The 25,776-nt window shown below is 42.3% G+C and overlaps 1 protein-coding gene across 4 annotated transcripts in view; it reads left to right on the forward strand.

The window, feature by feature from the left end:
* The first annotated feature begins 2,064 nt into the window (after window positions 1-2,064).
* Trim55 (tripartite motif containing 55) overlaps window positions 2,065-25,776 on the forward strand; it is a 38,374-nt gene continuing 14,662 nt past the window's right edge. The window contains exons 1-10 of one of the 4 annotated variants that reach the window (XM_076932178.1): window positions 2,065-2,372; window positions 2,865-3,037; window positions 8,954-9,119; window positions 11,291-11,386; window positions 19,824-20,057; window positions 20,308-20,330; window positions 20,431-20,555; window positions 21,844-22,085; window positions 23,371-23,658; window positions 24,886-24,973. In XM_076932178.1, coding sequence (XP_076788293.1) covers window positions 2,205-2,372; window positions 2,865-3,037; window positions 8,954-9,119; window positions 11,291-11,386; window positions 19,824-20,057; window positions 20,308-20,330; window positions 20,431-20,555; window positions 21,844-22,085; window positions 23,371-23,658; window positions 24,886-24,973 — 1,603 coding nt within the window. In that variant the 5' untranslated portion in view covers window positions 2,065-2,204. The remainder of the gene's footprint in view (window positions 2,373-2,864; window positions 3,038-8,953; window positions 9,120-11,290; window positions 11,387-19,823; window positions 20,058-20,307; window positions 20,331-20,430; window positions 20,556-21,843; window positions 22,086-23,370; window positions 23,659-24,885; window positions 24,974-25,776) is intronic. The other 3 variants (XM_034500425.2, XM_076932179.1, XM_076932180.1) reach the window with 3 other exon arrangements.

A 25,776-nucleotide genomic window follows, 5' to 3' on the forward strand; every position in this document is an offset into this window, starting at 1 on the left:
CTAAAATGGTATCAGTATTTCTTAAGCTTCTTTATAGTGGGACTGCTATTAGGTCCTTTTCTGATAGTCAAAACTTCAATGAAAACTCTGCCAGTCTCCCAGGTAGCACCAGTTAACTCCTTTTTATAATAACTAGAGGTTCTACTACTCAGAACACATTGCAAAAGATTATAAAACCATTCACACACACACACACACACACACACACACACACACACACACACACACACACACACACACACACCCCTACTGATTCTACTCCTCTGGAGAACCCTGACTAATAAGTGCTTTTCTTTAGATTGCAAGGGCTTTTACTTCTGCAGTAGAACTTCCCTTGGAAATTATCTCATATATGGAGCTGAGAGCTCCATAGCCGGTTACAAACAGAATCTAACTGGTGAAGTGAGGTGACAGGATGTAATTCATCAGGGAACTGGCATGAATTCCCTTCTTCACTGCTGTTGCTATATAAATATTGAAAGTGTTGAGAGACTCCTCCAAACTTTCCCCCTGATGCTCATGCATTCATATAACTTCTTATTAGATAACAGGGCTTACAAATACATTGTTTATGCATATAGAGCAAGACTGCACAGCCAGTCACAATGACATGGGGAATTTTTTTTGTGTGTGCTTTGTTTTGGATTTTTTTTAAATCATAGAGAAAGAAGATTAAAATTTTTCACATAAAAACTGGCATAAAATTTCTTTTGATTTCTATCTGATTTCAAGTTTTACATACAACACATATGGAAAAATTTTTTTATAAATTCCTGGCAAATGTCAGAATTTGTGTTTACAATACAAGAGCAGACCAAGAATACTAGAAATTACTAGGGATGCTATCACTTTAAAACATGACCTTGGACGAAGGCTTAAAATGCACAAACACTTAGGAGCAGATTGGAAAGGTATATAGGAAGCCATATTCACTTCAGCTATCGACGGCACTGGCATCTTACTCCAACACGTGATGGAACACAATTATAGTGCCAGCTGCTATCCCAATGAGTGTTACTGTTGCAAAGTAAGCTTATTTTAAATAGACTCTCACAACTTGTCTTCCTGTTTAGGGTGTATGCGTTGGGGTGGGTTGGAGGAGGCAGAGGATGAGTGAGAGCTACGTGAGAAGAACCACATACTCAACATTTTGGTTCCTAATTTTTTAAAACAGAGGTCTGGGGGAGATGACTCTGTGGATAAATCACTTGCTACACACGTGTAATGACTCCAGTTTGGATACCCAGAACTCATGTAAATGCCTGCCGGGTGTGACTGCCTACCTGTAATTCCAGGGAAACCAGAGGAATCCCCTAAGCAAGATGCTAGCCAGACTAGTCCTACTGGCTAATGTTAGCTTCAGCTGAGAGATCCTGATTCTATGAATAAGATAGAGAGTGATGGAGGAAGACTCTTGATACCAGCCCACATGCATGTGCATATGTTCACCCACACACGTGTAAACATGCATACATACACATAAACATGTATAAAAGAAAAAGCTTTTGGACACACTTTAATGGTAAAAGCATTTTAAATTGGAATTTTTATATACTCCAATCATGGCACAGATAAAATACTTAATATCATGCATGGCTTTTTACACTATTGCCCTCTTCAGATCAGGATAGAGATCTGCAGAACAAGCTTTGCTTACTTGCACCTAAGAAGTTGCTGCCATGTTCCTTTGGGTAGCTTGTTTCCTGAAGGCGGAAGAAACAATGCTTCCTATACAGTTACACTGTAGGGCTGCCTTCTGCAGAAGCCTGTCACTAAGTTCTTCCCAAGTGCTCACCAGGGCATGGCTCAGAGACTAAGCATGCACATTTGCATTTGTTGTTGACAACTGTGGGCTCCAGATTGTCCTCCCTTCATAACCCCTGCTAAATGGGTCTTGTAATCCCCTTCCCACCCACTCTCTTACTCCCCAGGGCAAGAATGTTGACTCCTGTTCTCCGTCACCTGTCAGAATCCATCCCCCTGTCACTGGCTTATATGGACAAGTCAGTCCAGGGTCATGTGACCTTGGGTTGCTAAAAACAGCTCCATCACCCATTCTGAGCCAGGCCTGGAACAATGTCCTCCACACAGAGAGACATAAAGGACACTTGATCGTACAGTCCTTGGAATTATTTCCAGGAAACACTTACAGAAGCCGTTCGGGAGCACCCTTCCCTGGCAGCACACTCAGAGACGGCTAGGAAATGAGCACTTCTCTGAATTACAAGTCTTTCTCCAAAGAGCAGCAGACCATGGATAACTTGGAAAAACAACTGATCTGCCCCATCTGCCTAGAGATGTTCACGAAGCCCGTGGTCATTCTCCCCTGCCAGCACAACCTGTGCAGGAAATGTGCCAGTGACATCTTCCAGGTAGGTTTGTTTGGAATTTGGAAGCTGTAGAGTGTCCCTCTCTCCTGCATCAGTGTTTGAGATCAAAGTTAGTTCCCCTAGAGAGCTTTCTGAGGCTGTTGTCAGTGTATCTGAATCATTTCCCCAGGTTTGGTAGTCAACCTGTTCCTCACAAATCCTGCTGTGTTTTAATTCTAAGAACCATATTTGTCTGTAGTAAAACAAAACTGATTCACTGAATCTGTTTAAGAATTGAAAATGAGTTACTGTTCAGGCCTCAGCATTGGAGTTTCTGGATGGAACTCTGGGTTAGGAAAACACAGGGGAAATGCCTCTTGCTGGCCCGGGCATACTGCAGAAGACTGTGGACCAGGGAGGGCCCTGTGTTTCAGGACCACGTACAGTAAGCCCTGGGAAGTCTGTATTGTATGTAGTGTCACAGAGTGAAAATAAGTCTCCAAAAAGCTGTCTGTGGGATTACTCAGTTCCTTTTTTCTTGCTTGGCAAGAACAGGCCTCTAACCCGTACTTACCCACAAGAGGAGGCACCACCGTGGCATCGGGGGGCCGCTTCCGCTGTCCCTCTTGCAGACATGAGGTGGTGTTAGACAGACATGGGGTCTACGGACTGCAGAGGAACCTGCTGGTGGAAAACATCATTGACATTTACAAGCAGGAGTCCACCAGGTAAGAGCTGCTCGAGAGCAAGACTTATTGGATCCTTTGTTTTCGTCTTAGTGGGTTGATACACTGCATGTTTGTTACCAGCCATGTGCTAACCGTTCACTAAAAGGCTTTTCCATGTCACTCCTCAATGAGACAGAGTTGCGTGTGAAGGAAAGAAAGGAGCTAGTGTGCATGCTTCTGTGCCATCAAAGAGAGTCATGTTGACAGAGGTGGGATCCACCCCACAGCCTTGTATTACATTCATTAGAGATGCTAGCTTTTCTTCTAGACTCTGCCCCACAGTTACCTGGCAACAGCCAGGTATGCCTGATTCACTATAAAGGGGCTGCTTGCCCCCTCTTCATCCTCTTCCTCTCTTGTTCTTGCTCTCTGGCTTTCTTACCATCTTCCCTCTCTGTCCCTTCTCTCCTCATTCCCCTCCCCCATCTCTCTCCACGTGGTGCTCATGGCCAGGTCTCTTCTCTCTCTCTCTCTCTCTCTCTCTCTCTCTCTCTCTCTCTCTCTCTCTCTCTCTCTCTCCCCCTCCTGTCCTTCCCTCCCTCTCCCCTCTGTGTGTGTCTACCACTCCCTCAACTCCTCTTCCCATGCCCTAAATAAACTCTATTCTATACTACACTCCACACTATACCTGTGGCTGGTACTTCAGGGGGAAGGGATGCCTCAGCATGAGTCCCAGAGGCACGCCCTTCTCCGCACACCATACCACACATCCACCAAACATATCCCTGGCTTCTTACTCTTTTTTTTTTTTAAATAAGTGACAACACTAGGCATGTTGACACATGGGCAGTTCCTAAACTCCAGATCCTTTTATACAGAAAAACTCTAGCACAAACATGTATATAAGTTAAGAAACATCATCTTCCAAAATACAGCCCCTAGTTGCATTGCCTTAAAACAGTCTAAACAGCAGTAATATTTATACTTTTAAAACACTCTGACATCATCATTTGTCATAATATTGGCTCTTTGGAACATTCAAGGCAAGATATAACGCTGGCCTTCAGGAAGTCCATTTAGAGAAACAGGAAGAGAGATGAATTTCAGACTGTTTCCCTGCTACTAAACACTCTTAGCTCCCACTTCCCGGTTGATTGGCATGTCACACACATCCATTCATTAGAACATTTTAAAAGGCTTCACACGTATTTCTCACACCACATAAGCTTTACATTCCTAGAGATGAAACCACAGAGTTTATTCCTAAAAGCCATGGTGCGAAGACCCTTATATCTCTATTCTGCACAGGTCATTTGAATCTAAAACCTTGGTAGCCATATGGAAATTGAGTAGAAACGGACCCATTGTGACCTTATTACAAGAGGCCTGTGCTTATGGAACATCTGCAGGGCTATAAACGCCTTGTGCTCTTTGCAGGAACGTCGTTCAATTAATATAACATGTAATTATTGTGATTATTATGGCCATTAGTTTCTGCTCAAGATTCAGAACTAAATTAGATAGCACCAGGCTATAGATGGAACTGAGGAAGAATTGCTGATGACATACCACAGCCACCTGTCTCTCTTGTTTCCTAATTTCTTGACAAGAAGGAATGTGATTCCAGGTTACAATTCAGATTTCACTGTGTTTTGTTGTGTTCAACAGAGTTATCCCAGTGGATACATCTACAAATGATTCCCACATCAAAGGCTCAGGGAACATTGCAGAAGAAGGGGTGGAAAGGCTCTAAAATCCAGCAGATCAGGGAGTTTGCTGTGAGACTGTGTTTCCTATTAATGTCAGAAGCTACACCCCTTACTACCCCCAACAACATAACTGCTTAAACACAAGCCAAAGATGGAAAACAAAAATAGACATGACAAAGTGGATGGAGAAAGACCACAAGGCTGCAATTCACAAAGAACTACAGGCAACTAAGTGCTGAGAGTGGGGGAATGTCTTCCCCAGGGAAGAGCACACCAACGGGTTATCCAACACCAAATGGTCGTATCTGGAAACATAATGAAAGTAAAATTGTATAGACTAATCAGGTCTTATTTAGAAACATATACATATGCATGCAATATCAATTTAAAAGGAGTTTATATAAATTTGAAGGAGCAAGAGGGATAGATGGGAGGGTTTGGAGAGAGGAAAGTGAAAGGAGAGATGATGTCTCCTCAAGATTCCACTGGTAACTAGGAAGCAAGCAATTATTAAAAGGCATTTCTGTGACAATGGTTTCAGAATCAGATCCAGTGCCTTTCACCCAGCAGGGGCTCCACAATGTTAACCTGTAAGCAGCACAGACAAGCACACCACAGTCTTCTGTGTTTATTTATTACGATGATTTTTCTGTCTCACCAGTCACCTAGTAGGAACTTCAAACATGAACATAACAGCTTTTGCTATAAAATCTAGAGGACAGGAAATGTTAAAACTTGTGTTAGTAAAACTACCTTACCAGTGAAGTCAGCCTGGCGTTTCTTCAAGAACTGAGGAACAAATTGGAGAAAAGCAGTGAGTCAAATCCCTACCACTAAAGCAAAAGCCAACTGAAACAGGGATATTTTTATGATTGTTTTCTTACATTGTTTATTACACTCAGGTTGCTTTTGGAGTTGCCTAAAAGGGGCTTAATCACATAAAACTCACTGGTCCTGAAATTGAGAATCATAACAGACCTGAGTCCCAAGACTTGAGATGTATTAGATGGCCTTAGAATAACTCTGGGTATACAGAATAAACTAACCCCTGGTATAGACTTTAGTACTGTCAACAGAAAGTGGAAACACTGCCACAATGGGCTTTGAAGTATCATTCAACTCTGGCCTCTGACAAATCCTGCCCTCATCTCACATTCTGTATGGTGATGCACTATCCACAGTTTGGACTAGGCAAGAGAAGGTACTAATTTGGTTAATATTATTATTAAATACAGTGATTAATTTGTTAATATAATTAACAAAATGACTCTGTATTGTGTGTTATACTCTGTTCAGAAGCTTTACAGGTGAATCAGGTGTGATTCTTTGATTTTCTCAAAAATCTGAGGTGGGTTCTATTATCATCCTACCAAATTGTTTGTGTGTGTGTGTGTGTGTGTGTGTGTGTGTGTGTGTGTGCATGTGAGTGTGCATATGTGTGTGTGTGTGTGTGTGTGTGTGTGTTATGCACGTCTGCATGTTTATGTGTTGGCAGGTGTTTGAGCACATGTGTGTGGAGGCCAGTGGTTGATCAGATGTCTTGATCTGTTGCTCCCACTTTATCTTTTAAGACAGGGTCTGTCACTGAAACAGGAGCACAGCTGCTAGCAAGCTCCAGGGACTCTCCTGAGTCTTACCATAGTTAGGACCACAGACATACACTACCACATTGTTTTCTGACCCTTTTTAAGGATGCTTAGAATCAAATTCAGATCCTAACTCTTACATGGCAAGTACTTACTTTACTGACTAAGATATTTCCCCAGTCCTTTTAAATGCACCAATGGGAATGACATTTATATATTTTAATTTTAAAAGAGTCTTAAACAAGACTACAAGGCCTTTAGTGAGAAGGCTTGTTCTTATTTTTGTCTCTCACACTCTTTCAAAAATTTATTTAGTTTTTTAAAAGATTTATTTATTTAATGTATATGAGTACACTGTAGCTGTCTTCAGAGCACCAGAAAAGGCTATCAAATTCTATTACACGGTGGTTGTGAGCCACCATGTGGTTGCTGGGAATTGAACTCCGAAACTCTGGAAGAGCAAGCAGTCAGTGCTCTTAACCACTGAGCCATCTCTCCAGCCATTTATTTAATTTTTACTTATTTACTTTACATCCCACTCACTGTCTTCTCCCAGTCATCCCCTCCCACAATCCTTTTCCCATCCTCCCCTCCCCTGCTCTCTGAGTGGGTGGGCCCCTGGGTGTCTCTCTACCCAGCTCATCAAGTCTCTTCGGGGCTAGTGCTTCCTCTTCCACTCAAGCCAGACCAGGCAGCCCAGCTAGAAGAACATATACCACATATAGGCACCAGCTTTTGGGATAACCTCTGCTCCAGTTGTTCAGGACCCACATGAAGACCAAGCTGCACATCTGTTACATATGTGTGGGGTCTCTCACACTCTCAATTCTCACTTCCAAAATACAATAACTTAATAACTACATCTTGCTGTTTATACCAATGATAATTGTGTTACTGGTTTGTCTTTTTGTAACAAAAAAAATTTAGGCTTATTTATTTTATATGTATGAATGTTTTGCCTGGATGCATGTATGTGTACCTGATGCTTGTAAAGGTCAAAAGATTGTGTCAGATCCCCTAGAATTGGGGTTAGACATGGTCATGAGCTTACCACATGGGTGGCTGGGAACCAAACTCTGGTCCTCTGCAAAAACAATATGTGCTTTAACCACTCAGCCAAGTCTCCCTCCCACCCCATATGTATCTCACTGTTATGGTCCTATTTCCTGTTTTTGTTTTTCCATGTTAGGCACTGCCTATCAGCTTTCTGCTGCAGACTGAGCCCTTTCAGTGCTGGGCTCTACTCTCTGCTTTCATTTACTTCAACCCATGTCTTCCTCTCTTGGCTCACAGTGTTGCTTTTATGGAGAACATTTCCATGTGGAGTCTCTTAAAATGTCCCCCTCATTAAATGCCCTCACCCCTGCACCCTCATGACCCTCACCCCTGCACCTTCATGCTATCCCATAGTGGTTCTGCTAAAGACTCCAGCTGCAGCTCTGGAAACTTCCTAGGACTTCCAACTTCTTGTAGGCATCTGTCTTGTGGGCAATCAGCAGAAACTGTCGAGATGTTTCCAGGTTTCAGCATTTGGTAGACATCTATTCATTGTCACCTTGCCCTGTGTGTTTATTGTTTTATGTATTTGTATTTTCTGGCCCTCTTTAGGGAGGTTTCCACAGGAAACACAAATAACTGCCTCTGCTCTTTCTTCCACATTTAGTTAGAAGTCTTTTCTCTTGATGGAAGAAACTTAGTGAAAATAGAATTTAGAAATAGAAAATAGAATTTTCACTTCTATTTTACCACCCGGTCACTTGGTAATTATTTCAGCAGGGCTCCTCTCTGAGGCTCTGCTCCAGGCACAGACTATACAGCAAAAAAAGAAGACTGGCTGTGCCTCACGATCTAGAACAGAGCTGGGAAGGGAAACAGTCTTCCCATGCATGCCATGCTTCCTTGCTTGAGTCCCAGATCCATGGGTGAATCAGGAGGTCATAGATTTTTGTGAACATATGCAGCTATGGGACCAGACAAAGATCCCTCTTGCAAAATATTGGGCCTAGAACCTCATGAAGCTTTCTTAGAAGAAAACAAAAAGATATTTCCCACCATTTACTGGTGCCAGTGTCAAATACTACCCAGTGCAGTAGAGATATATCATTATGTCTCTCTGCTTTCTGAATCTGGGACTGCAGCTACATAATCCATCCCACACACCAACACCAGGGTGTCCAAACACTTGGAATCATGACCTACAGTAGACAGTATGTTTTACATTGCAATACATCTTTATACATCTGAATGATATAAACTATACAAAATGGAGATGCAGCTTATCAGTAGCCTACTCTTCTTCACGCCTAGAAAGATCGAATGAGAAACCTGTAAGTTCATCTGTGGGCACAGAGCTGGAGTGAGTTCCAAACGGCTGACCGGAGACCAATGTTGAACTTTCAGGAATTCCACGGGGCAGTTTTTATATCTCCAACTGAAGCAAACACACTATAAAATTTGACAAACGCTAATTGAAGACTATTATACTTCAGTGTCTTTCGTCTCAAGTGCTCAAGCAGATGGAGATTTGTCAGGACTTCCCACTCAGTTGAACATGAAAGGGCTTTGGGAGTCTTCAGAATAGGGTTCGGAGGTTAGGGACCAATAGGGTTTGCAAAGCTTGCCACCCTTCTGTTTTGCCCTGGTGGAGGATGATAGTTATTTATCTTCTTACCTCCTCCTAGGCCAGAAAAAAAATTGGACCAGCCCATGTGTGAGGAGCATGAAGAGGAACGCATCAACATCTACTGTCTGAACTGTGAAGTGCCCACCTGCTCCTTGTGCAAGGTTTTTGGCGCTCATAAAGACTGCCAGGTGGCTCCCCTGACCCATGTGTTCCAGAGACAGAAGGTAGGAAGTTCTTCTCCTCAGCCCCTTCTAAGCACTAGTGAGTTAGCTCCATGTGACCAAAGAGGGGAGCAAAACAAAGGGGAGGATGGATGTGAAAGGTCTCACAGGAAGTGGAAGGCCTCACAGGAAGTAGCTTTGTAGTTCGTCTCAAATTCCATTCCCTTCAAGGTTATGAAGTTGCCCAGAGCGGTGACCAGAGAAAAAAGGAAAAAAAGTGCAGGAGGTCTGGGTCACTCACTCTCTGTGGCCTTTGGAGGTGGCTAAAGATGTAGTGGTAGAGTGCTGATCAAATTCCAGCTGATAAAGATGACTCAGAGTTAAAGCTACAGATAAGAATCACTCTCCCTTTCCAGTCCTAGAATAATTTTTATTGTTCATCAATAAGATGGTCTTTTGCTTCTTCAGAGCCTTTTCGCACCAACTCCTTGTGTATGAGACACATAGTCATGGCATATAGCTACAAAACAACTCAACGTCCATGCTTCCCGCTGGCCCTCAAAGCACTCTTTGAATGCAGTACACGGCCCTCACCACAGGAACTGGATCTGGGCCTCCTCACTCTAACTCAATACAGTCTTCATAGCGTCTCATCGGCCCTACGACAAATAGCAGCAGCCTAGAATTTATGCTTCTATACAGGTAAAGGAGTTAGTGTGTCCGTAGGTCCATCACGTCTGTTTCTTCCACTTACAAGCATTTGTGTCAATTTTATATCCGAGACCAGAGTTGAAATCAGTTTGGAAGCCAATCAGTTTGTTACACCCGTTATGACCAGTAGCCATGACGTGCATTTGTTGCTGTTATTTATTTTCAGCTTACTTTTTATTTTCTTTGTTCTGACCCCTTAGTCCCAAGGCCAGCATGGTAGAACTGTATGGTATCTGCTTTAGACTACTTCCTTCAGAGGCCTGGGAGTTCATGGGATGGGCAGGGAGATGGGAAGTAGGACTCCCAGCCCTTTCCTCTTTGGTCAGAGTAGCTTCTTGTTTACTAATAGGTTTTCATGTTACCTTCCACATCTAGAGAAGACTGTAGGTTTTAAATGCCTTACACCCAGATTTATTAGACCTCTCCTTCCAAATGTGGGAAAATTTGGGTTTATATTGGTTATATGTCTTTCTCAATAACCTGGAGAAGTTTAGGCCAAAGGGAGATGAGAGCCACATTTCCCAAGTCCCCATTGTGCACTCTGTGTGGCTCCACATCCAGTTTAGGAGGAGGGTAAATAGGAACAGAAAAATACCTTGGGGATCAAAAGAACCCAGGAATTTTAAAGTTGTATTGTCTACGCTAAAGCCAGTCACATGTTGCAGTTTTAAGTTTGCACAATAGTCTAGTGAGCATTTGCATGTATCTGCACTGTATTAGCATAGTAGGACTGACATATACATACACCTGCTAGGTGAATGTTTTCTGCATTTATTGCTCTAGTAAGATTAGTCTTGAACTGCATTAGACAAACAATTCATTTTGAGTTCCAAGTTTTTGCCTGTAATACTGTTCCACTTATGCAATGTTCAGAAGCCTCCAGCTTCAATATACTATCATATGTATATTATATATTATTATATATAATAATTATATATTATATATATCTTATATATAATATATATCTTATAATTAGGTTTTCTTTGTGTTTTTAACAGAATCCAGCTCTCCATCAATAATGTAGAAATTATGAAGCCTCATCCAACACAAAGCCAAGCATATATCAAAGTTTGTTTGCAATATCAAAAGGCTCACAGGTTTCCCATAACTGGCCCCAACCTCAGTCTTTAGATGGGATTAATTATATTTTCTAGGTTTTGTATAAAAAGTCATACCCCACACCTACCTCTTACAGGTACTTAATTAACACCTTAATTAATAGTGCCAGAAAAGTCTGGCCTTCCATGGCCACCTTCATCCTCAAACTTCTGTTCTGAGGCCACAAGCCAGATGGGCAGCACTGAGCAATCCCTCCAGCCTAAACTGGAGATGCAGCTCACAAGCAGCTCCCTCTTCTTCACCCATGGTAAGAATATGTAGGAGAAACCCAGGAGCTTGAAGCTTGTCTGTAGGCTTGTTTACTCCTCAGGGATTAAACCCCAGAGGACAATGCTGTGAGTAGGCCATAGCTATCCATGACTAGGAAAGCCCTGATGTCTTGAGTCTTCTTTTCTCTTCATTAGTCAGAGCTCAGTGATGGCATTGCTGTACTTGTGGGAAGCAACGATAGAGTCCAGGGTGTGATCAGCCAGCTGGAGGACACTTGTAAAACTATTGAGGTAAGTCAGCTGGCTCAAAGGGAATCAAAACCAAGCCTGGTATTCCTAGGGGAGAGTGAGTGTCTGAGACACAGTAGAAATCCCCTCCCCAAGTTCCATTCACTTCCTCCTTCCTGATATATGTCGGAGACACTTCCTGGTGCTTTAGAGAACTTACCTCATAGCTCGATGAAGCAGATTTTTACCTAAGTTGTTCAGACAGTTATTGTGTGTGTGGTCTTTCTCAGTCAATGTCTTCTGAAAGATTAGCAACAAGACAAATCAGTGGCCAGCAATGGTAATGACTACTGTTACTATTACTTAGTAAGATTTCTTGCTGAAAACCTAAATAGTCTTCAGATATACTGATTTGTGCTTCAGGAAGTCTTGTAAAGATGTGAGCTACAAACCCATGCTCTCCTGGCAGTCATCATGAGGACCCTGAGGAGGGGGGAAATCTCTCCAATAGTGGCTAACAGGTTGAGGCACTAACTACTCAGCCTTTGGTACAGCCTTCTATTGTTGTATGCAGGCCTCTCTTACTGCCTGTTTCTCTTTGCCCCCATTTCCCAAAGGTAACAGTTCAGTGTGTGTGTGTGTGTGTGTGTGTGTGTGTGTGTGTGTGTGTGTATTCTTATAAAATACATACATACTGTTTTATATATGTGTGTCTTAGTTAGTTTTTCTGTTGCTATGAAGAGACATCATGACCAAGGCAACTTACAAAAGAAAGCATTTGACTGGGGGTTTGCTTACAGTTTCAGAGGTTCAGTCCATCACAATTATTGTGGGGAGCATGGCAACAGGCGGGTATGGCATCACAGCAGTAGCTGAGGACCTACTACATCTTATCTTCACGTTTGAGACAGAGAGAGAGGGGGAGGGGGGAGGGGGGAGGGGGGAGGGGGGAGGGGGAGGGGGAGGAGGGAGGGGGAGGAGGGAGGAGGGAGGAGGGAGGAGGGAGGAGGGAGGAGGGAGGAGGGAGGAGGGAGGAGGGAGAGGGAGAGGGAGAGGGAGAGGGAGAGGGAGAGGGAGAGGGAGAGGGAGAGGGAGAGGGAGAGGGAGAGGGAGAGGGAGAGGGAGGAGGAGAGCCTGGTGCAGGCTTTTGAAACTTCAAAGCCTACCCCCTATGACACTCATCCTTCAATAAGGCCAGACCTCTTAATTTCCACCAACTAGGGATCAAGCATTCAAATATACGAGCCTTTAGGGACTATTTCATTTAAACTGTCACAGTATGCATGCCTTTTAATTTTACAAATGCTATTGCATTGTAGTCTCTTTGTGATTTGAATCTAGAATTATGTTTTTTAAGATCCATACATATTACTGTAAGTATGCCCAATGCCTTGGTTTCCTCTTTTGTGAAAAGGGGACAATCACTTATTCTGTGGAGACTGCAGGCTCGGTGAAGATGCTCAGCACAGTATTTCGCATGAAGTGTGTGGTCTTATTGCTTTTCTATTGTCAAGGCAAAGTCTATTATAAGGCTAAGGCCATTTCCTAGAGGATGGCTTCAGGACTTCAATTAGTTGTAATTATCCCATTTTACATTTGCACATTACCAAAATCAATTTCCTTTCTTCTCCACACTCATATTACTAAAAATATCTTTGATACCTGGAGACTTACTTACGGAAGAAATATTTTCTTTTGGCGAAGGGCCTAAGAGATTCAGAAATGGACAATATAAACTGTTTCCTCTAATTTACAATAAAGATCAGTCAGTCACTGGTATGAATCAGCAGTCCACTGTGGGCTATGTTGAGTCTGGTGTGTTATAAATAGACCATTACTTGTGTTGAGGGAGGCAATCTCTAGCCAGCTCCTGGGACTCTCTGTGGAGAGTCTGGCTTCCTGTCTGGGATAAAGACATCAAAAGATGTGTGGAAAGTCCTGTGGTCCACCGAAGTCTTGAGTGAAGGAAACAACTTGATTCTAGCTGTGTTAGGAAGGACAACAGGCATCTTTCACAGAGGCCAGCCAGAGTCGCGGCAGGAAGCAGCTGTCTCTAGTTACATTTGAGAGCAAGCCAAGAAAGTACAGGTTTAAAGCTAAATCAGCAGAAGGAGTTTAGTTAGGGACAGTATGGAGAGCAGCCAAGGTCAGAACTATCACCCTTTCTTACTGGTAATGACTCTATCCACTACGGCTCACTTTTGTAAGGTTTCTATAGATTTCTAAAGAAGGTATATTATCACTACTGTCAAGACATTAAGATGTTAGTGGTCTCTAAACTGCTCATTTTCATACCAGATTTGGTGACTCACGCCTCTAATCCGAGCTCCTCGGGAAGGTGTGTCAGGGGGATTAGAAGTTCTAAAGTAGCCTGTATAAAAATAAAATAAAAACTGGCTGAGGATATAAAGCAATTTTCTGGTACACAAAGTTACCTAGTTCAGTCCTCAGTGCTCTGAAGAAAAATAAAATCCATGTTCATGTGTTTATTCCAGTTGTTTGACTTCTTAAGACAATAAGATAAAAAAAAAAACATTATCAGTTATAGGGTTATGCACATTGTGTAGGATATACTGGTTCATACACGACAATTTTGAATGTTTACATTCATGGCTAGCCAGAACTTTCATGGGAGGAATGGTCAAGAGGAAAATACTAAAGGGCCAGGACTTTTAATAGCAGGACTGAGCTTGGAGGTTTTGCTTGTTGCTCATTTGTTTGTGACAGGTTATCAGCTGTAGCCCAAATTGATCTTGAACTTAATGTAATGTTCTTTCTCAGCCTTCTGAATACTGGCAATGGAGACATAAGCCATCATGCTTGGCAACTTTCAATGCCTTACTTATGTATTTCTGTGTTTCCCACCATTGTCCAGTGAGTCTGATATTTTTAATAGCTAGTAACACCAGGTGTGAACAGGCAGATGTGCGGATAAGTATGGAATTCTCATCATTTAGGTGTTTTGTGTGGAGCTGTAGGGGTCATTAACTGTGATTCCTATGCTCTGTTTCAAAAGGTTTGAGATCATGCAAGCGTCCACCTTTTAAACCTATAACCCCCATAGGGTGGTGGGAGATGGAACAACTTATGTTATTTGTTCATCAACTTCCTTGCTTTATAGTGGCAATGACAATACTGCTACACACCTGTTGTGATGATAAAATTGGGATAAAAGGCACATTCAAGGAGATTAGTGGTGGTATATCATGCCACCTTGAATAATCATGGAATATGTACACCTGTTTGGATGATAAAAATAAAGCATCAATTGACTTACTGGAGCCTGTTGTAAATGGTGTAAGAAGATTATCAGGGTCCTGCTTAGTCAAAATGGCAAAGTTGAGCAGCTTACTCCAGGAAAAACAAACCTGCAAATGAACGAGAAGTTGGCATTTGCTCTGTTCTGGTGAGAACTCCAAAAACTGGTAGCAAGGAGAAGGAACGTTTCCTGGATTCATGCTATTTGCAGAGTGCAGTGAGCTAAACCTCTGCTCCTAGGGCCACATGACTTTCCTGAGTCTGTGTTCTCCTGCCCTTGGGCTTCACAGGGTTTACCTAGGGAGATTTTACATGGTCTGGACCAGCCCAGAAAAGCCATGATGCCAATGGTACAAACAGCAAGCATTATATAAATGTCACATGTCACATAACTATCCTCCTCACAAGAAGGAATGATGCAATCCAACAGAATGCACATCAATTGGGAGATCTCAGACCCCTGGCCAATACAGAGTTATATTGGTGAGCAAGGGAGCAGGCCGAGAAGGCAGGGGCTGACGCTCAGCCTGGACCTAAAGTTTCAATTTGTTCCTTCATTAGAATCGTTCTACTCTGTGATCATGGAACTTCTCTAAGTGTTTATAACAGGAGCCTTGCAAACAAATGTTTGGGCTTGCTATCTTCATTTCACTTAAGTTGGTTCTTTGTTCAGTATTATTAACTTGATGTCTGTTTTTCTTGGGGGGGTGGTGGGGATGGGATGGGACTTTTGAAGTGCTGTATCTCACACGCAGCTGCATTTCTGCACAAGTGTGTCCAGATGAATGCTGGAGGAATGTGGTGGAGACATAAATGGAAGGTGGAACAGCAGTTGCTCGGTGACAAGTGGCCAAGCTCAGGCTTTATCTTCAGGCTATTTTAGACACAGAGCTGTACTCCTTACATGGTGAAAACAGTGGTCATAATCTCTTTAGAATTTTTCTGCCATGCCTATGGCCCATGTCTAAACTGGGTCTGGTGTTTATGTCTTAGTTCTGTTGGTGACACTCTAAAACTGGCTGGGAATGGAGAGAGGAATGTTGAGCCTGGAGAACATCAGAAATATCTCCACATTTCTAAGTTACGGAGTCTTGGAGCTGTACAGTCAGAGAGACATCATCAATTATCCAATCTGACCTGTTATAAGTATACACAGCATCTTTTTGACAATTGTCCTGAGGTTAAGTGGTGTTTCGAGGAGTAAACCCTGTAACATGGAGGGTTCACTAATGGGTGAGACTGTTGATGGCTTTTCTCTCCCAGCAGCCTCAACAGCACCTATGGAAACCTTCCAGCTCAGTTCCACATTGATTATGTCCTGCAACCAATGTATGTGATCTTAATTCATTAGCTAAACATAGACATGCAGGTGCAGGTGCACATCCACACGCACACGCACACGCACACGCACACGCACACGCACACGCACACGCACACACACACACACATGTGCTTGCACACACACAGCATAGAAACCAGAGACATCAAAAAGAAGAAAATGGAAATTATATGAAAAATAAACTTACAAGTTCATGAACTATGTGTCTTACTTAAACTACTATTTAGAGAAGCAGAGAAGGACGGATGGAAAATTGGCCTTAATCTATGATAAAAAAAAAAAAAACTATAATAAAGAACTACAGTAAAAAGCAGGGGAAATTCTGGAAGAGAATATAAGGTTTTGTAGAAAAGATGGAAATATGGTTGTACTCATGGTTTTTTTTTTCATGCAATAACCATTTTTCAAAGTTTCCTATCTGCAGACACATAGATACAAAGAAATCTGCATTTTCCCATGAAGGCCACATTTTCCCCATTCTACTTTTCATGTTACTGCACAGTGACAGTTGAGAGGAGCACAGGTTACTGCACAGTGACTGTTGAGAGGAGCACAGGTTACTGCACAGTGACAGTTGAGAGGGGCACAGGTTACTGCACAGTGACAGTTGAGAGGAGCACAGGTTACTGCACAGTGACAGTTGAGAGGAGCACAGGTTACTGCACAGTGACAGTTGACAGGGGTGCAGGTTACTGCACAGTGACAGTTGAGAGGGGCACAGGTTACTGCACAGTGACAGTTGAGAGGGGTGCAGGTTACTGCACAGTGACAGTTGAGAGGAGCACAGGTTACTGCACAGTGACAGTTGAGAGGGGCACAGGTTACTGCACAGTGACAGTTGAGAGGGGTGCAGGTTACTGCACTGTGACTGTTGAGAGGGGTGCAGGTTACTGCACAGTGACAGTTGACAGGGGTGCAGGTTACTGCACAGTGACAGTTGACAGGGGTGCAGGTTACTGCACAGTGACAGTTGAGAGGGGCACAGGTTACTGCACAGTGACAGTTGAGAGGGGTGCAGGTTACTGCACAGTGACAGTTGAGAGGGGTGCAGGTTACTGCACAGTGACAGTTGAGAGGAGCACAGGTTACTGCACAGTGACAGTTGAGAGGAGCACAGGTTACTGCACAGTGACAGTTGAGAGGGGCACAAGTTACTGCACAGTGACAGTTGACAGGGGTGCAGGTTATTGCACAGTGACAGTTGAGAGGGGCACAGGTTACTGCACTGTGACTGTTGAGAGGGGTGCAGGTTACTGCACAGTGACCATTGAGAGGAGCACAGGTTACTGCACAGTGACAGTTGAGAGGAGTGCAGGTTCATATTTACAGAGATACAGGAAGGATTTGATTCAGAATGATTGACTATTTTATTAGGTAGCACATGCCTGTTCTTATACGAAAACCAATAGCCAGGTTGTTTATTGTTTGATTACATTCTTGTGGTCCTGTCCCCCAAGATAGAGGGGCACCAAGTCAGCCACAAAGGGAACAGAATGAATAAGTGAGACTTGTCATTCTAGAGCATTTCCTGTGTGAACCACATTGAGTTACCTGAAAATTGTATTTTATCAAAACTTTCAATCTTAGGATTCCAGAGGTGAAGGCTGAATTTTCCCAATCCAGGGGAAGACTTTGGTTTTTGTTTCATCACGGTCTGTAGAGAATCATGTTAAAGGCCAAATAAGCAAAAGGAGAACATGTCCCTTTTCTCCTAAAAATTAAAAACGTAATCATTTTGTTTTGCCTTTATCATTTATAATAAATTTTATATTTTTCATTTCCTGAACATTGAAAAATCATGGCAAGGTTTTGGATTGTGTGATGCCTGGTAGATAGTAAGCAGTTAATTTTGTTGACACAATAAACTAAGGAATATGAATCTGAAATATTTTGAGAGTTCTTAACTTTAAAAGCCGACTTTCAACATAGTAGACCTGATAAATGGCCTTTGTTTAGTTCACAAACATTTTATGTAAGTTTTAAAATTTTTATTATTTGGGCTGAGCTTGGTGGTGCATGCTTTTAATCCCAGCATTCCAGAGGCTGGATCATTGTGAATTTAAAGCCAGCCTGGTCTAAATAGTGAGTTCCAGGATAGCCAGGACTACATAAAGAAACCTTGTCTCAACAACAACAACAACAAGAAACCAAAAAAAAACCCCAAACAAACAAACAAACAAAAAAAAACAAAACAAAACAAAAAACAAAGAACAAAAAACAAAACCCAACCAACTATTTTTTATTTTTTGACAGTTTCATGGGTATAATGTATTTTGATCATATCTTCCTCCCAATACCACTCTCTTTGAATATTTTTCCCCAAAACTTTCTCCTACTTTCTGTTTTTATATTACTGTATTCACTTAGGTTGTTTGCATGAACTTATCTGTGGGGCTATTTATTGCAGCATGAACAGCTTAGCAGTAGTAGTAATCCTGAAGAGAATCCGACCATTCTCCCAGAAGCCATTAACTTCCAACAGCCCATAAGCCAGGGTAAAAACTCGAAACCCTCCTCCCCAAGCAATGTTAGCAGCTTAATCTTGTGCAGATCTTGACAAGTAACTATATCTTCTATGAGTTCAGGAGTGTCACTGCCACGTCATGTCCACAAGATGGCACTTAATAGCATTCCTCTTGTCTCTGACTCTCATATTCTGTCCCCCTGGCCCCCACTTTTATAATATTCTTTGAGCTTTGAGGAAGGGAATGACATAGATGTACCATTTAGGGCCAGGCAATCAATCACCACTCATTTCAATAATTTGCCCAGTTATGAGTATCTACATTAACCATGACCAGTAAGAGACTTGCTCTTACTGAAGTTTAGGGAACTCATGACTGGTACTGTAGTCCAATCTAAGGGTCATGTCTGGGGTTGTCATACACCCTAGGTGGAAACCTACTATTCTATTATTTATTTACAGAATGGGCATGTTCTCAAACTGCCATCTAATATTAATATATATGTGTGTGTGCGTGTGTGGGCAAGTGTCTTAAGATCTGATTGTTCCTTTGTCCAGGGCCTCAGGGCTGTAAGCAGGTTGAGATACATGGTTATTTCACTTCACTCTCCTGTCATGGAAACCCAAGTAATTTATGTCTGACACCTATGATCTCACTGGGACCTTTATCTCATGCTCTTTCAGCTTAGTAAACCCTGTTCCCTTTGTTGCCAGGCCTTGCTTTCTACTTATGTTTTGAGTGTATATATGTGTGTGCATATAGATAGATAGATAGATAGATAGATAGATAGATAGATAGATAGATAGACAGACAGACAGACAGACAGAGAGACATAGGCATAGGCATAGACACTAGACATAGTCATTCTTGGAAATAGGCTTTGCCTACAAGTGGAAGTCTGCTCCACAAATGCACACACACCTTTATACCCTAGCTTTCCTCTTTTATTTTATGTGTTTGAATAATTTGCCTGTCCTCACAGAAGTTAGAAGAGGACATTGGATGCCCTGGAGCTGGGGCTACAGATGGTTGTGAGCCACCATGTGGGTGACAGGACTCGAATCCAGGTCTTCTGTAAGAATAACCAGTACCCTTAACTAATAAGCCATCTCTTTAGCCCTTCCATAGTTGTTTAATGGTATGTAGGTTGGTTTGTTTTTTGTTTGCTTGTTTGAAGTTGGTTTTTTGGTTTTGTTTGTTTTCATTATTCTATTTCTGCTGGTAGATATGTGTCATAGGTGGTGACAATTATGGAATTTCAGAAAGTTAAGTAATGGTATTCTGCTTTCAAAGCTTTACCACAGTGTTTACTCGTACAGAGACAGCCGAAGGGGAAAGAAAAGTACATATGTTCTATAGGTAAATGCTCTTGTCTCCTGAAATGTCCAGGTGATTTCCCCTACAACACATTTGTAACATTGGTTAACCCAACTAACAGGAGTGCTGCAGAAAGCAGAAACAGGACCTGTGTGAGAAGTTTGATCACCTGTATGGCATCATGGAGGAGAGGAAGACCGAAATGACCCAAGCCATCACCCGAACACAGGAGGAGAAACTGGAGCATGTCCGAACTCTTATCAGAAAGTATTCTGATCACCTGGAGAATGTATCAAAGTTGGTGGAGTCAGGAATCCAATTCATGGATGAGCCAGAAATGGCAGTGTTTCTACAGGTAATGAATGCTTTTGTCAGCAGATACACAAACCCAAAGGGTCAGTGCTGAGAATTAACTGTGATCACATTTTCACTAATTTATTCATTTTAAAAGTCTATTTCATTAACTAAAAGCTTTATCCATTTGATATTAAGTAGAGAGGGTGGCATTTAGGACCTGAGCTAGGGATTTAGACTCAGTGGAGGAATTATGTCTCACCAACTTCATGAAAAGAAATCAAGTAAACCCCTCTCTGTTGCTTTCACAGAATGCCAAGACCCTGTTGCAAAAGTGAGTACTTTCACTTTGATTGGACAGCACACTTTTCATTTTTACCTAAGGTCACCAGACTTTAAACAGAAACAGAAAATAACAAGTGTCTTTGCTGCAGGATCGTGGAAGCATCGCAGGCATTTCAGATGGAGAAAATAGAAGAAGGTTATGAGATCATGAGCAACTTCACAGTCAACCTCAATAGAGAAGAAAAAATAATCCGTGAAATCGACTTTTCTAGAGGCGAGTTAATTCTTTGACTATCTGTTTTGAATTGCACATATGTGAAAGCTATGTGCAAAACCCCCCAGGATGTACATCCAGATCTCCACAGGATCACAAACCAATGTGATCTTCAGTCTTACGACAGGATCACTCAGCCTTGGACTGTTTATTCTTATAGCATTTAAATGCCATTATCAAGAGTATGACTCTGGGTAACAAAGTCCTTAATAATTGCCATAAATGATGCTAACTCAACTTCAAGTCTATCCTGTAGTATGAATCATAGTGGTGTAAAGGAAAAAAGATTAAAGACCAGTTGAAAAGAAATGCAGAAGACATCTGAGCTAGGTCTGACAGTCCCTCAACTTGAGGATGAGATAGTGACAAGTCACAGTCATAGTGTGGAATTAGGATAGGGTCCATGAGCTATAACTGTCTCTTTCAATTTTGGCTCAGAATTCCCACTCTTAGAAATATCCTGATGAAACGCTTGAAAGGGAGACAACTCTGGATCTGAGCCCAACTGTCACTGCATCGACTCATAGCAATGTAAAAGAGAAATTCAAACAGCACTGGGCCAGGCCTCCAGCTATGCCACGGAACCGCACTAGGCCCACAGACAAGTTTAGAGCCACAGACTTGGACTGACACAACTCATCCAGAGTCAATGATAATAATCACCCGAGATGCCCAGTGAACAGACAATTCTCTGCATTTCTCAAATTCCATTTACTGTCATTAGATTCTCACAGAAACCCCATGCTTCCATGCTGATTAGATTATTACAATTTGTGCTTAATAAGACAAGAAGATAAAGTCTGTCTTTATTGTTACTTGAGTGAGTTTTAAGGTCAGTAGATTTTTAAAAGTCATAATATTTATTATAACGAAAAGTGAACGTATTCACTGAATTAAAATTAGCCATTGTTTTCTGATAGGAAAGAGGATTGCATTTCACTTAACAAGACAGAAATAAGTGTGTGACAACCCCATCTCTCCTCTCTCCAGGAGCTTACAGAAATGCTGTCTATGATAGAAATGTGAACAGGCTCTGTGGGTGAGGTTGTATGAGGGGCAGGGCATACAACTTTATACTGGGAATAGAAACAAACCATTGGTTCTTTCATATTTTCCCTGCCTTGGTGCATGTGAGAAGCACAAGGTTTCAGCATAGTAGACATGGTCCGTTGCCAAGTGCCTGTTGAAGTGACTTCACTATCCCTAGGCTTGTAGGTTCTAGTTATCAACAGTTTCCATTGATATCATGGTAGTTAATAAAGAGTTTTAAAATATCTTATCTCACTAGAAGATGAAGATGAAGAAGATGCAGGAGAAATAGAGGAAGACGGAGAAGGAGAGAATGCAGTAGAAGTAGAAGAGGCAGAAAACGTTCAAATAGAATCTTCAGGGGAAGAGGAGACTCTGGAAAAGGCTGCAGAGCCCTCTCAGCTGACTGCAGAGCTCCCCACTGCACCAGGGCCACTACTTGCTTCCTCTCCAGAACCACTTTCAGCCATGCCACCTGCTGCAGATGTCCTGGTGACACAGGTAACCATTGACTAGTTCCTTCCTGCCAAACTACCTTGTTGCCAAGTACTCTAAACAACTTATTCTGCTCTAAGTAAAAGATAGCTGTGTGCCAAACTTGTAGGTGGCAGACAAGAGGAGATCAGGACAGTTACAGTGCCAGAGAGAAATGCCCTCTAGATGACTCAGAAGGTTCATCACCATTATTGTGGTTAGCAAGATTTAATGTAATGCCATTTTTCCCCCAACAACACTTTCAGATCTGAAGCCATCTCTGTCAAGAAAGAGAGAGAAACAGAGAGGTAGAGAGAGGCAGAGAGAGAAAGAGAGAGTGTGTGTGTAATAAGAGTTGTTCATGGGAACAACCTTTTTTTCCTTAGTCAATGGAAACATGGCGAACCGTGTAGAAATTATATGAGGTGAGAAAAGAAAGTGTTTCTACTTCAGAACGTTGACTGTCATATACACAATAGAGGAGGTACCTAGAGAAGCCACAGTAGTTTGAGTAGCTTACCCTGAAATACAACTCTGCCTTCTCCTTGAAGGGCAAGCAGATGAAGCTTGTTTTTCCAACTGTTAGTCATTTGAAGCTTGTTTGACCTTTTGTTAGTCATTTGAAGATAGTGTGGTTCAAAGTCTTTGAAGAAGTACCTGATCAGCTTACCCAAGGCTTACAGAAGGCCTCTGTCCAGTCTGGGGCTTTATGTGGACTTCCAGGGCACTTCAGTGCACAGAATCCCAGTCATTGTATGTACTTGGAACAGCAGACTAATCAAAGATTCTGGTTCTGCTTCTGTGGGTTAAGATTATTAACAGAAATAATAAAAACCCAGAGAACTCAGACATGGAATTGTATTTGGTACCCTGTCTCCATAGGAATCCAGGATATAACACTTTTTAATTCCCAGAACCTTGAACTTCACTGGCATTGAAAGAAGGGATGACATCAATGAGGGTTGGGTTTGATCAATTAGGTCAGTGTTGGTTTTTAAAAATCAGATATCGGGACCCATGCATAATGCCAGAGTTAATTCTGGTCAATAATTTGCCATATGTGGTATTTTGTTTGTAACATTTCACTCAAGGCTTATGCTTTACTCCATCTGGGCTACCACCTAGTGGAAGGCCAAAAAAGAACCATGCAGATGCCAGTCAGAGGAATGGTCCTTTGATGAGAATTCTGCCCCAGAAACCCAAAGAGCTCAGGGTGTTCAAACCCAAAGGGAAATAACACCAACTGCTCTTTCCTCTTTTTTTCTTCTTCTTCTTTTTAAAAAAACTTGCCAACCTATCCGTTCTGATTAAGGGGGAGGTGGTGCCCATTGGCCCCCAGCAGACCACACAGTCTGAAACTTCAGGCCCGTCAGCAGCGGAAACTGCGGATCCCTTGTTTTACCCTAGTTGGTATAAAGGCCAAAGCCGGAAAACCATCTCCAACCCACCTTGCACTCCTGGGAGTGAAGGTCTGGGTCAAATAGGGCCTCCGAGTGCTGAGGATTCCAGTGTGCAGTCCGCAGAAGTGGCAGAAGCCGCAGCCAATGAGCAGGCAGCAGTGAGTGGTAAGGAATCTAGTACAACTGCAGCTACCTCTCAGGTTAGTGGTGCTGTTCTTGTGTCTGTATGCTTTCTCACACGTGCTGAAGCCCTGCTAGAATAGACACATCCAGAGAGCAGAGGGAAGCCACTGCCCTGGGAAAATGCAGCGCTGGCTCTTCTCCATCACTGGCTTGCGCTTGAGCATTCTACCCTAGAATAAACAAAGAACCAAATAGACGTGGATTCCCTTTGTCTATGGTGACCTCATCCAAAGCTTTCCAGGGGATGGGGTGCAAACAAGCCTAGCCCTAAGGCATGCTATGCAAAGCTGTTTTATCTGCAGTGACTGGCTGGCTAGTGTTGCTGGTTCTTTGTGAAGTTTACTTGCCCTTATTCAGCCTTTATGATCTCCCCTTGGGCTTCCAAAGACTAATCACCTGCTTTGGAGTCATTCCTAGCGATCATCAAAAAATATTTTATTTATTTTAAATTTGCTCTGTAAAATAATCTTGGATTTGTGTCTTCCAGAAATGTGCTTGCAGTGGTTAGATAGTCTTGGCTCAATTAAACCAGTGCTTCCTAACCTTGTGTTTCTCCAGGCAGGAAAACACAGGCTTTCCTGTATTTTTACAGAAACACTTGATAAAAAGTATTTGATAATATAAACTGATAAACTTTTATTTTTATAATGAAAATTTGAAGTCCAGGTCCTTCTAATGCTTCGTTAGGTGTTTGTGCGTCTCCAAGAGCCGATAGAACCCATTTACAGTGTCTTCCTGAGGAAGGATGTTAGTCAGGCAGACTCCTAATAATGTGTGTGAGGGGTGAGAATTGCTGGCTGACAAGCTCTCACTCAACTTGTGCTGGTCTGTACTCCTCCCCCATCAGATGACATTGGTCAGTGAATGGCCTGAATTTCTTGTACCTGCTCAAGTGGACTCAGTCTTCCCAGGTGTCGAAGGGACATCAGTTTGGAGAGTTAAGAGGGCAGTGCTTTTCCCAGACACAAAATGGCAAAGTAAACTTTGTAAAGTAACCTCTCTAGGGCTAGTTGTAGGTTAAAAACAAAAAACAAAACGGGCGAGATGGACTGACTATTTCTAGACACTTTAGGGAGATTGCTGTATTTGATGAGGAAGGTTATTTTCCTTAACAGTTGTGTAGTGTCTCCACAAGTAACACATAGTAGGTCTCTCATCTGATGCAAAAAGTTTGTATAAATGATATGTCTAAAAGAAATGATTTATGATGATGTCAGTGAAGATTTCTTCTTGTTTTCTCACAGGAGTTAGCAATCTGCCTAGCACTCCTGGCTTTTCTTATTCTCCACTACATCTGGAGTCAGATTCAGTGCTTGACTTTTGCTTTAATGGGTAGGAAATATTTTATTTTCCATTTACTAACATCTCATGTATTTTCTTTCATAGTGTTCTTCCTCTGTAGGCTCAGAGATGTGTCTCTCACGAGTCTTGAGGCTCAGCCGTCTCTAAAACTGTTTCACTCAAGGCCTCGAGCTCTATCCCTACAGTACAGGGGACCACACATCCTCTCAGAGAGATTCCCTGCATTATCCCTGCATGGAGAACCTGACCCAGAACGGTGACTCCATAGACAATTATTCAGTAATCCAGTAGGAATGAACCTTCCAGGTGGCCATTAGCGGGTCCAGCTCAGCAGAGGGAGAAGCAGAAAGAACCCATTCAGGAGCATGTAGGTCTGATGCAGGTTTACGAGCAGCATTCTCCCGTCTTCCCAGAGATGTTCAGGAGGTGCCTTGTCAAGATTGCTGTTCAGGTTAGTCTCTGCACTAGCCTAGGACTAAGTGATTTCTCAGTTCTCTTAGAGCCTTTATTCTCTTCAGGGTCTTCCCTTTGAGAGGAGGTCTCTGAGACAAAGATACTGCAAGTGGAGCAGTCATTAGGTATGTTGAGTGAAGAGATGGGCATTAATATGCACATAGCAACTGCAAGAATCTAAATCAAAGAAAAGCCACTATTTTGTTCAACAGTCCCTTCCTTTTGTTTCAGCTTACACTTCTCATAGTCAAGCTATGAGGTTTGCTTTGGGAAAGACATTTTACATTTTGATTTTAATCCTTTGAAAGTTATCCATTTAGTTAGCAATATTTGAGTACCTCAAGTGCATGCACTTTGACATGAAGGACTCCAGCGGCCTA

This window comes from Arvicanthis niloticus, chromosome 4, assembly GCF_011762505.2.
Source record: "Arvicanthis niloticus isolate mArvNil1 chromosome 4, mArvNil1.pat.X, whole genome shotgun sequence".
Lineage (NCBI taxonomy): Eukaryota > Metazoa > Chordata > Mammalia > Rodentia > Muridae > Arvicanthis > Arvicanthis niloticus.